At 39.3% G+C, this 11,916-nt stretch overlaps 1 protein-coding gene across 1 annotated transcript; it reads left to right on the top strand.

The window, feature by feature from the left end:
• Nucleotides 1–2,794: 2,794 nt before the first annotated feature.
• Nucleotides 2,795–8,020, top strand: DEFB116 (defensin beta 116; the record flags this gene model as incomplete). The annotated part of the gene is made up of 2 exons (XM_061437169.1): nucleotides 2,795–2,900; nucleotides 7,696–8,020. Coding segments are annotated over 2 exons (351 nt in total), but the record flags the coding sequence as incomplete, so codon positions are not given.
• Between the last annotated feature and the right edge of the window lie 3,896 nt (nucleotides 8,021–11,916).

The following is an 11,916-nucleotide window of genomic DNA, read 5'->3' as shown; positions in this document are numbered from 1 at the left end:
CCTTCAATCTTTCCCAGCATCAGGGTCTTTTCCAGTGAGTGAATTCTTTGTATCAGGTGGCCAAAGTATTGGAGTTTCAGCTTCAGCATTAGTCTTTTCAATGAATATTTAGGACTGATTTCCTTTAAGATTGACTAGTTGGATCTCGTTGCAGTCCAAGGGACTCTGAAGAGTCTTCTCCAACACCACAGTTCAAAAGCATCAATTCTTCAGCACTCAGCCTTCTTTATGGCCCAACTCTCACATCCATACATGACTACTGGAAAAACCATAGCTTTGACTAGATGGGCCTTTGTTGGCAAAATAATGTCTCTGCTTTTCAATATGCTGTCTAGGTTGGTCAGAGCTTTTCTTCCAAGGAGCAAGCACCTTTTAATTTCATGGTTGCAGTCACCATCTGCAGTGATTTTGGAGCCCCCCAAAATGAAGTCTGTCACTGTTTCCATTGTTTCCCCATCTATTTGCCATGAAGTGATGGGACTGGATGCTATGATCTTTGTTTTATGAATGTTGAGTTTTAAGCCAGTTTTTCCACTCTCTTTTCACTTTCATCAAGAGGCTCTTTAGTTCTTTGCTTTCTGCCATAGGGTGTTGTCATCTGCATGTCTGAGGTTATTGATATTTCTCCCAGCAATCATGATTCCAGCCTGTGCTTCATTCAGCCCAGCATTTCACATGATGTACTCTGTATAGAAGTTAAATAAGCAGGGTGACAATATACAGCCTTGATGTACTCCTTTCCTGATGGGGACCAGTTTGTTGTTCCGTGTCCAGTTCTAACTGTTGCTTCTTGACCTGCATACAGATTTCTCAGGAGGCAGGTAAGGCAGTCTGGTATTCCTATCTCTTCAAGAATTTTCCACAGTTTGTTGTGATCTACACAGTCAAAGGCTTTGGTATAATCTATAAAGCAGAAGTAGATGTTTTTCTGGTATTCTCTTGCTTTTTTGATGATCCATCGGATGCTGGCAAGTTGATCTCTGGTTCCTCTGCCTTTTCTAAATCCAGCTTGAACACCTGGAACTTCATGGATCACGTATCCTCTGTCTCTTTTTTTATCATTATCTTTTGCCCTTCCTCATTCTGAAGAGATTGGCTTGTCTTTTTGGAAGTCTGGGGTCTTCTGTCAGCATTCAGAAGGTGTCCTGTAGAATTTGTTCCACATGCAAGATGAATTTTGATGTAGGGGAAGGTCCTCTCTGTCTCTTGTTCCTGTGCCATTGAAAGTCCACTATTTTTAATTTTTTAAAGGAATTTCCATATTGTTTTTCACAGTGTTTAAAGCAATTTATATTCCCACTAGCAGTGAACAAGGGTTCCCTTTACTTCACATCCTAGTCAGCACTTGTTTTATCTTTTTAATAATAGCCATTCTCACAGGTGTGAGGTGGTATCTTATTGGAGTTTTGATTTGCATTTCCTGATCATTAGTAACTCTGAGCACCTTTTCATGTACCTGTTGGCCATTTGAAAATTTCCTTTGGGAAAATGTCTATTCAGGTCCTTTGTCCATCTAAAAAATTGGATTATTTTATTGCTATTGAATTCCTTATATGTTTTGCATATTAAATTTTATTAGTACATGGTTGGAAAATATTTCCTCACATTTCATAGGTTGCTTTTTCATTTCTGCTCTGTCTTTAATTCAATGAAGCACAGTTACTCTTTCTATATTTTTTCCTGTGTAATAATTGCTTACAGTGGGTAGTGAGTAGTACAATTCCATTTGCTTTTGGGAGGGTTAGTCCAGTTTCATTTGCCTTTTCATGTCAAGCTGTGGAAATCCTATCCTAGGCTTTTCAAAGAACATTTTCCCTTATTTCTAAGCTTTTGTTCAAAACACTAGACTTTATCCATTCATCTTCCACATGACATATTGGAGTAAAAAGTCAACGTGACCTCCTCTAGAAAATCCTTTCATTCCCATTTCTCAAGGGAAGAGCGTTGAATTCCTCAAACTAAATTTGTATTGTCTAAAACAGCGATTAGTCTGTTTTTAGCAACTTGTATGTGCTTTTGCTTTATTTCTCATTTTCTGCCCTTCCACTCACAGATTCAGAATTTCAAAAGCAGATATTGTTTCTAGACTCTATGCTGTGTTAGATATGTGGTCTTGGGATCTTACAACATCTTTTCAAATTTTCTTGTCCTCATCTGTGAAGTGGAAAATGCTATCTAACTTCATAGTGTTGTAGTAAGTGTTCATGTCTATACCATGGTATTTTGTATAGAAACTGGCACATGGTAGATTCATGGTAAATATGCCTCATTATTTTTGCCTGATTTCTCTTCCTTTCTTCATCCATGTATACTTCCCGTTCAATTTTTCCTCTCTATCTTTTCTTTCTTCATTTTCCTTCCTTCTTCCATGATGCCTAGTATAGGATTGGGTATACAGTAAGTATAACTGATAGAGGGGGACATACTACTATTAAGAAAATAAAGACATGTTAAAAAAGGAATCTTTATTTCTTAGAGTGATGTGTCAATTTTCTCATTGATTGCTTGTTTAATTGACTCATTCATTCATTTTAATTTATCTCACACAAAATGCCAGCTGGTTCTCATTTGCCTTTATTTTTTCTGACTGGAAAGGAAATCCCACTTTGACATGGGTGCTGCTGGCAAATCTTCCACATTTACACAGAGTGCTCAGCCTAGACATGGGATATGTGTTATCCTTCTGCCTGGCTAACCCCAGGTATGTCTCATCTCTTTTACTTCACTGAACACAAACCTGGCTCATTTCCAAAACTAATAAAGGGAGGGCCTTGTCCTACTGCAATGATATCTATTCAGTCCCCTGCAACACAACCCTCCATTCTCTCTGGATATATCAGTCATGAAGCCTTGTTTAATGACCATTTCCATCCTTCTGATCTTGGTTCATAAGACTCCAGGTAACTCAGACCTCTCTCAAAGGTTCTGGGGTCTTGCTTGTGCTGTTGGTTTCTTGGTAACTTCTGAGATGACTCCTACTCACATATAATAGGCACTGCCTAAAGCCTTTTCTGGTCTCAGGTTTAGAATGTTACTCCCAAGATTCATCTCATGTCAAGATCGCCCTGGTTTTGTTCTGCCAAAACAAATTTAAGATGGTTGTTCTTTTTGTTCCTGGGATAGTGAAGGGTTGAACAAAGCATTTCAGATAATGCTGTAATTGGGATGGAAGTTTGATTCATGGATTTAGTGTGAGAGATTAGATCCAAGTTGGGGAGCTATAGGAGGAATCAATGATAATTTGGAGTTTGGAGAGTGCATTGTAGTGGGGATAGTGTGTGACCTTAGAGATAGAGGAATATTGAAAAAATAAGTGGGGATCAGCAGAGGGTGAGCAATTCTATAAATTCTATAAATGAATTGGGCTGGACTAATATTTTGCTGTAGTCTGGAGAAGGAATGGTGGTTTTTTGTGGTTTTATTATTATTATTATTATTATAATTTTTTTTTGAGCTGGGATGAAGTTGGGTAGAACTGGGAGCTAGGGTAGAGTGAAGTTCATAGTTGAGCTATATTTTGGATTGACACTGTGAATTGGGGTTGAATGGCTTGGCCAGTGTTATGTTTGTGTTAAGTTTTATAACTGAACCTTAGATCGGTATTCAGAAGAGACAGGGCTGGGAGTTTTAGGTAAGTGTTTGGTTCATGTAGATGTGTTATTCAAGCAGAGTGTATGCAGGCTTTATCTAGGAAGAGGTTGGCTTAGCCTGAATTTGGCAATGAATAAAGTTGAGTAAGACAGTCAAATTTATCACAACAGAGCTGCATCTGTTTAAATGGGAAGGACAGATGCTGGATGGAAAATAGGCAGTAATATTTTCAAACTCTTTTTTAAAAAGTTTCTTGCTTATGATTTTTCAGGGGCACTGAAGAACAGCAGATATAACTGTAGGCAGTGAGGGGATAAATGAAATCAGGAGGTTGGAATGTCTTCAAGGCTCTCCTGTAAAACTTTGGATGGTACAGAAAGACAAAGCAGTAGTCTCAACCCAACCCTATAGAATACCAAGGCTGTCTCTCCTTTCTTGGGATTGAATTCAGAGTCAATGTGCTTAGTGTTTTCTCCTCTTCCTCTTTTCCTCCCTCTCCTTTTTCTTTCCCCCCTCTCCTTTCCTTCCCCCTATTTTTCCTGCTTCTCACTTACCTACCCCTTGTTCCCATCCTGTTTCATCCTACCTACTTGAAATACACTTCTTCTCATGTTTGTTAAAGCTCAGTTTCCATGTTGTAATAGCAGAAACCACAGGTGGGTTTGCCCCCCAAAAAGCAACAAAAAAGGAAGGAAGGAAGACAGCCTGGAAGACAGGACTCTATGCTTCAAAAGTTGTACATAGCATTGTTTCTTTAACTGTTTAAAACTTTCACCTGGCAGAATTAATGGGCAGGAACAGTTCTGTACAAACTTTTCTGGAATAATCAAAGTCATGTTTTCCTTTCATCACCCCCAAACATATGCATCTGAAATTGAACTTTGTGAAAGCTAGGACTCTGTTTTAAAATTCTGTATTATTGGTATTTATCTGAGTGCTTTGTACAGAGTAGATCCTGATGAATGTTTACTTAGTGAATGGACATATAAATGACTTATGTCTAAAAAATATGTATTAGTAGGAAGAACATTAGAAGATGGATGGAAGAGGGATGTTTAGGGAGCACACACGGCAGAGAAATCATTTATCATATTGATTTTAACTCCGGATGGAGTTCTTCAGAAGAGTTAGGAACATAAGTGGTGTTTTTTAAATTTATAATATTTAACTTGCTCTTAAAACAAGTCCAGTGTAGGAAAATGAGCTGGGCAACATCTATGGGTGAATGTGAGGTCAGCAGGGTTGTGTCCCTCACTTAAGGAAGAGCCCTGAAGAGTGTTTTCTGGGAAACTCTAGGTTATTACAAAGTATGACACATCTAATTAACCTCCTTCTGCACAAACGCAGTTGAAATTTCTTGATCAGGTGCAAACTCTTCTGTTCCCATTTCTTTCATGGGGAGACTCAGGCTAGAGATCCAGAGATCAGGGACAATGCTGGCATTTAAGACCAAGTCTCTTCTGACTTCAATTTGAAGATGAAAGGATCATCAACAGTGACATTAACTTGACGTGAGTGTTATTATGCTTCAGGGCAATACAGAGTCAGAACAGCTGAAGGAGTGAGAAGCTATAATGGACTTGAGTTTGTGCAAGCTCCAGGAGGAAGTGAAGAACAGAGAAGCCTGGTGTGCTGCAGTCCATGGGGTCACAAAGAGTCAGACACAACTGAGTGACTGAACAACAAGTAGAATTCTCCTGGGGCTGCCTTGACCTGATTTTCATAGGAAACATCGGCTTGCCTGATCCTCTTGATATCTATGTCCCTATCCACTCTCTGGTGACTAGAAAGAGAAGATCTTGAGTGTCTTGCCTTCTATCCAATGGATTTGGGAGAAGCAGGAAGTCCTCCAGTTCAGATGTTGGACAAAAGAGGGTAGATGTAACTGGAAAGAACCCCCGAAGTGCCTTTCCTCCTATAAGTAGGATGTGCCAAAAGAGAGATTTCATGATGAGTGTGAAGGCCACTGTAGGAAATACATTGGTACCATAATGCTGGAGCATGGATGAAGGGGGGCCATTTTTTATCTCCTTCCTCTGGTTAACCAGCAAGCTGGCTGACGTAGCAGCAACTGAGTGCCTTCTCCGTGTTGAAGTGCCCATTTCTGGTGCAGTTTATACATATGCCAGCACCCCAATGCTATGGGAAATCTGCCACTGAGGCATTTTTCTTCCTTCCTTCCCCTTCCATTCTCTTACATCACCTATACCTGGAAAATTTTACTTTTTCTTGTCAAAAAATTAATAAGAAACTTTTTCTTTGCAGGAAATAACATCAAACTTGCTTTTCCTGATTTTTATTAATGTGGGTGGGCATTGGACCTCTGCATACATAGCACTGAATGAGTGCCTTGGTGCACAGTGAGTGCTGATAAGCTGATGTGGAAGAGGATAGGTGAATGGTTGCAAAAGTCCTTGAATGCTAAGCTATGGATTTTGAACTATCTGTTGAAAGCTGTGGAAGGCCTTCTGCCTGCAGATGTCATGCAGGAAGATGCTACCCTCTCCTAGAAATCCTATTATAAAAGAGGCAATGTAATACAGAGAAGGAAGAGCATGGTCTATCATGTAGACCAGAAATTGGAGGCTTCCCTGATGGCTCAGTGGTGAAGAATCTGCCTGCAATTCAGGAGACCCAGGTTTGACCCCTGAGTTGGGAAGATCCCCTGGAGAAGGGAATGGCTACTCACTCTAGTATTCTTGCCTGGAGAATTCCATGGATAGAGGAGCCTGGCAAGATATAGTCCATGGGGTTGTAAAGAGTTGGACATAACTGAGCGACTAACACCATGAATGTGATACAGAGAAGAAAGAGCATAGTCTATTGTGTAGACCCGAAATTGAAGTACAAGCTATAGAAATGTGGACAGAACAATGCTCTCTTTGAGCCTCAATGTCTTCATCTAAATGATGGAGATAACAGAAGGTTTGATGAGGGTTCAGTGAAATGTGATTTGCAAAATGCTTGATATATTGTAGATGCTGAACATATATGGTCGTGATTGTTAGTATTATTTTCTTTCTAGCAGTTCCTTTGTCCTTGGGAGATCCAACAGGTAACTAATTCTGAAAGCCACTCAGCTGGGTCTGACTCTTTGTGACCCCATGCTATACAGTCCATGGGATTCTCCAGGCAAGAACACTGAAGTGGGTAGCCATTCCCTTCTCCAGGGGATCTTCCCAAGCCAGGGATGGAACCCAGGTCTCCCACATTGCGGGCGGATTCTTTACTGTGTGAGCCACCAGGGAAGCCCTAATACCACTTCATGACTTATATTTACAGAATGCTGACAAAGTGTCAAGAACTTTCTCAGCTGAAGAGCCTATATACACATGCACATATCTCAATGACTAATACATAGCTATCACTATTCACAAATGGGCTTTAGCCATATGTGCAAAGTGTGTGATAGATGCTCATGTGTATCCACATGTGTACATATACATGTGTACATATATGCTCAATTTATGTGTGAATGTGGATGTGTGAGTAAAATGAATTGTGCAAGTGTGCCTCTGTGTGTGCTGCCCATGTACATACAGTATCTATTTCTGTGGGGCCAAAGTACAAAGAGAGACATGTATATATTTGCTCAAATGTTTCAGACTACAAAGGTGTGCAGCTGCTCAAATAAGTGTTCTTTGCCTCAAAGTAGGTGCTGGTTAACTCTGATGAGACCTGTATGTGAGGAATATACATCCAAACATGTCCAATACATGCTCCCAGTGGCAGTCTTGAAATCCTGGACCCTCAAGAAAAGACTTTCATATCAACCACACTACCTAATGTTTAATTCCTTCTTATTATGTGCCTGATACTTTTCTGAGCATATGATGTATGTTAATTTATTCATCATAAAATTATTAAGAAGTTGGCTCTGTTACTATGCCCATTGTGAAGATGATGCAAGCGTGAGCCAAAAAATGGAGGTAACCTTGCTCGAGGATGAAAAGCCACGATGAAAGAGTCCAGATTTGAACTGAGATGGTTTTGACTCCATATCCTATGCTCTTAATATTTGCAGGTCTTGTCTTTAAATTACGCCTCTCTACTCCTATTATTACCACTGCTGCATAGAAATTAATATGGCTGTGTTTTTCCCAGGTGGCCTGTTCAGACCCTATTATGGCAAGAGCCAAGAAGAGTCTTGGAATCCATGCCAGCTTCACCAAGGCACATGCCGAAATGCCTGCAGAAAAAATGAACTTCAATACTTAACCTGTCTAAATCACGAAAAGTGCTGCCTAAAATTTTTTGTGAAAGTGCAAAGTGCAAACAATGTGAAGCAGGAGTCTAACTCCAACCCCAGTTTGTCAGTTACAACGCTTTCAAACTATTCTCAGATTTGAATGTCACCAACTTTACCCCCTCCTGGGGTAGTTCTTCTCCCGTCTGGAACATGCTTCCCATAAAAATGCATTCCTTCTCATGTGTGTGTCTTTCATCTGTGAGCAGTCATTATTGGACAGGGGAAGGTTAGGCTGGGGGCTGGGGAGACATGTAGTGTAGGAAAGCGCACTGACCCAAGAAGCAAATAGGATGCTAGGGTAGCTCGGTAGATATTGAAGAAGGGAGGGGACCACATTTCTGGTCTTCTTTGGTACCACGAGGAGGGTTATGATTTGTTCTAGAGATTGCAAGAGGGACGATAAAAACTGGATTGAGTCTGGATGATCCAGTGAGCATGTAAGGGAGATCACTGAGTCCCCTGAGTAAACACTTTAGGAATATCCTGTTATGTCTGGTATTACATGATGTCTTCAGGAAAACCAGAATCAGGCAAATGGATGGTTAGAATTGAGTGTAGGAATCCTTTGAACAAATTAGGACAAAATTCTGTAAGTGGTATAGCAGTTGGAAAGTGGAATAAGCAAGCTTGTCCCTGGGCACTTTTCCAATTTTGAGGCTGGAGGAAAATTTCTGGTTGTGGGGCAGAGATGAAGGTAGTTGTAGCATTAGAGAGGGATTTGGGATGAACATTTTATTTGATGACTTTTAAGATCTTTCATTCTTGAGAACTGAGGAATATTGTTTTCCCACTCTAAACTTAGTCACAAATATTTGACATGCTATGGCATTTTCCTTGTGTTTGGTATACTAATCTTCTTTGGGTGTCTCATCTCGTTTCTTTTTTCTTTTTTTTAATTGGAGCATAATTACTTCACAATATTGTGATGGTTTCTGCCAAACGTCAACATGAATGGCCATAGGTATACATGTGTCCTCCCATCCTGAACCCCCTCCCACATCCCTCCCCACCCTATCCCTTTAGGTTATCCCTGAGCACGCTTTGTTTCTTTTTTGAATCTAAACTTCTAGAACAAGTGTTCTCAACTAAATTCTCTAAGCTCCAGATTCCTAGCTTCACCTCAGCTGAGAGTAATTAGGCTTTTGTGCTTACCACATCACTGGAATGGCACTGGTTTTTCTCACCAATGCCGTTCTTGTTGAAAAACTTTAATATTTTTAAGGTTTTACTGTTTACTTTGCCTCTAGACATGCTTTCACTGCATTGCCCTTAATCCTTCCTTGAAACCCTTGTTAGCCTTAGCTTCTGATTTCTGGGTGTTCTTTTGGCCATTGTTGGAGATTTCTTCTTCCACTCTCTGCCCCATAATACGTTGCCGTCTTGCCTACTCTCTCTCTTTTTTACCATAAACACTTTACCTGTATTTCTCATTATTAGACAAATGACAATCCCAGCCCAAACCAATGGATCAAAGTCCATATACTCACTAAATGACCATTTTATACAGCTGAATTTTTAACTTTTATGGGACCTAGAAGTCGATAGAAAAATTTAAAAATGTTTCTATTTTTGAGATTCAATGACATTTAGACATGTTTGTAAGAAGGGATAGAGGCTCAGCAGAACCAGATTTCAAGAAGGGATGCAGAAAATTTTTGGTATAAGTAGAGGGATTAAAAACAAGTTTCATTATTTGGAAGAGAGTGTTGGTCTTGGGTTTAGCATGTACTTGAAATACAATATATTTAGACTTTCTACTTTCTACAATATCTGTAGAGGGAAAATTGTTGTGGAATTCTAGGTTTAAAGCCCAGATTCCCATTTCTCTGGTTTATACATATATTAATGAAAGAAACATGAATTTAAAGTCAGAAGGGTTTGTCCCTTGTTCCCCATCACTGCTCAGAAGCTGTGGGATCTTGGACAAGTTCTGCATTTATATGTTCAACTCAGACAACTCTGAAGTCTAGACTTATGTATTAAATTACATATTTATTTTGTTCTCTTAGATTTCTCAATCATTTCAGACTCAAAACGTCCTAAGCTGAATTCTGAATCTGTTTGCCTGGCTTTTCTTTTGTCTTTCATCTTCAGTAATTGGCATCTACAATCCCTTCTGTTGTTCAGTTCAGAAACTTGAGAGTCACTTTTGATCCCCCACAATTCATCTCAAGTCACCATGTACAAACCATTAAAATGTGTGTGAAGTAATTTTCTGTCCCTGGCTAATGGGCATGTTTCTCCTTCCTTCCTGAAAAACATTTCTAATAAATGGCAAATACATATTTTGACTTTTTGAGTCTGGTCATTCTTGTGCAACCATTTGGCATAGTTTTAAGACCCTAAGGAAAGTGGAGGAGGAGTACAGAATGTGGACTGAATTCCCACATGGCCTTCCTTGCTTTTAGATCCTCCTCCGTATCTCCCTTCTGGATCCAGAGATTCCATGGTTCCACACCTGAGCTCAGAGAGCATTTGTATTTCAGGTAGGAATTGAGTTTGACCATTTTTTTTACCTGTCTGTTAACCCTTATTGCCTATACCTGAGAAAAATCATGTCTACTGTTTTCCAGGATTGACTCCACTCTGTGTGGTCCTTACTCAAATGATCAAGCAGAAAGTTCCATCACTGTTTTAGCTTATTTTAAACCACTGTGATATCACTTAGTATAATTCAGAATTGGTGATTAGATTACTACCTCTAATCACTGTAAGGCAAGTGCAGAGAAAAAGAGAGGGAGCTGGGCAGTCAAGCAAGAAAAGGAAATTTATTAGTGGGAAAAGAGAGGGTGACTGGCTCTTAAGAGAACCAGCGTTTTCCCTTTCTGACAGAGTCCTTCTTATACCCCACCAATGAAAAATTATCTGAAGGGACGGTCACGTAGCTGGAGGTCTGGAATCTGGTGGTCTTGCAGCTTTGAAAGATAGGCGCCAGTGAGATAACAGGATGCCATTTGGGCAATTTGGTCAGTTTCACAGATCACTGTGATTTATTCTTTGTTTGCAAGATTGACATAATGAGCCATATTATCAATGAGACCCCATGTGGGCCCTATCAATCATCAATTTTCCTGCTTTATTCTAGGGGAAAGATGTTCCAAAACATGTAAGACAAAAATGTGGAAACTTTCCATTTTGGCCAGAAAGTAGTCATGATATTATGGGAAGAAGAGACTTACAAAAGGAAATAAAAATTTGAAACTCTCTCCTTTACAGATATGTCTATGAGAGATTGAAAAATATAATTTATGAATTCTAAAGGGAAAAAAAAAACCTTTTCAGATACACATTGCTCAAACTCCCCTCACCAAAAAACCCCCCATTTGTATTGTTGACTTAAAAATAAGTCCATCACCAAAGTTTCTATATTCCTCCAGATTTTCTACAAAGATTTCAGAAACTATGAAGTTGCTTCAATATAAGATTAAGCCCTCAAAGCATTCTTACTATAATTTCTTAGTGTTTATAAGAATACACGCTAGAAATAATAGGAAATAGATGTTATTCCACTTAGATTAAATACATCAGAGACTTTTCACCAGATTCACTCTGTTTTAGGGAAACTGACTCTTTTGCTATTCAAAGCATAATAGATCAAAAGACAGAACTCTTTACAAAGTATGTCTAGGATTACCAATTACTAGGAATTGACTGTATTTTAAACAAGACTGAATCTAAAAGAAAGCATTGAGTGGATGCAACAAGCCTGTATGTTAACATGTAAAGTAATCTTAATTCATAGATAAAAGGATTTGTTCCTTTCAAAGATGAAAAAAAGCAAAAACATTTTGGAGCATTACACATGCATTTTAAGCTTTTTTTAAATTTATTTTTTAATTAGAGAAAATTTGCTTTACAATGTTGTGTTGGTTTCTGCCCTACAGCAATGTGAATCAGTCATAATTATACATATACCCTCTCCCTCTTGAGCCTCCCTCCCCTTACCCTATCCTACCCCTCTAGGTCATCACAGAGCCCCAGGCTGGGCTCCCTGTGTTACATAACAACTTCTCACCAGCTACTTTTACACAAGATAATGTCTGTATGTCGATGCTCCTTCCCCCACTGTCTACAAG

Source organism: Bos javanicus, chromosome 13 (genome assembly GCF_032452875.1).
Source record: "Bos javanicus breed banteng chromosome 13, ARS-OSU_banteng_1.0, whole genome shotgun sequence".
In the NCBI taxonomy this organism is placed as follows: Eukaryota; Metazoa; Chordata; class Mammalia; order Artiodactyla; family Bovidae; genus Bos; species Bos javanicus.
Note: the sequence above shows the minus strand (reverse complement) of the source record. Positions and strands in the feature narration are given on the sequence as shown.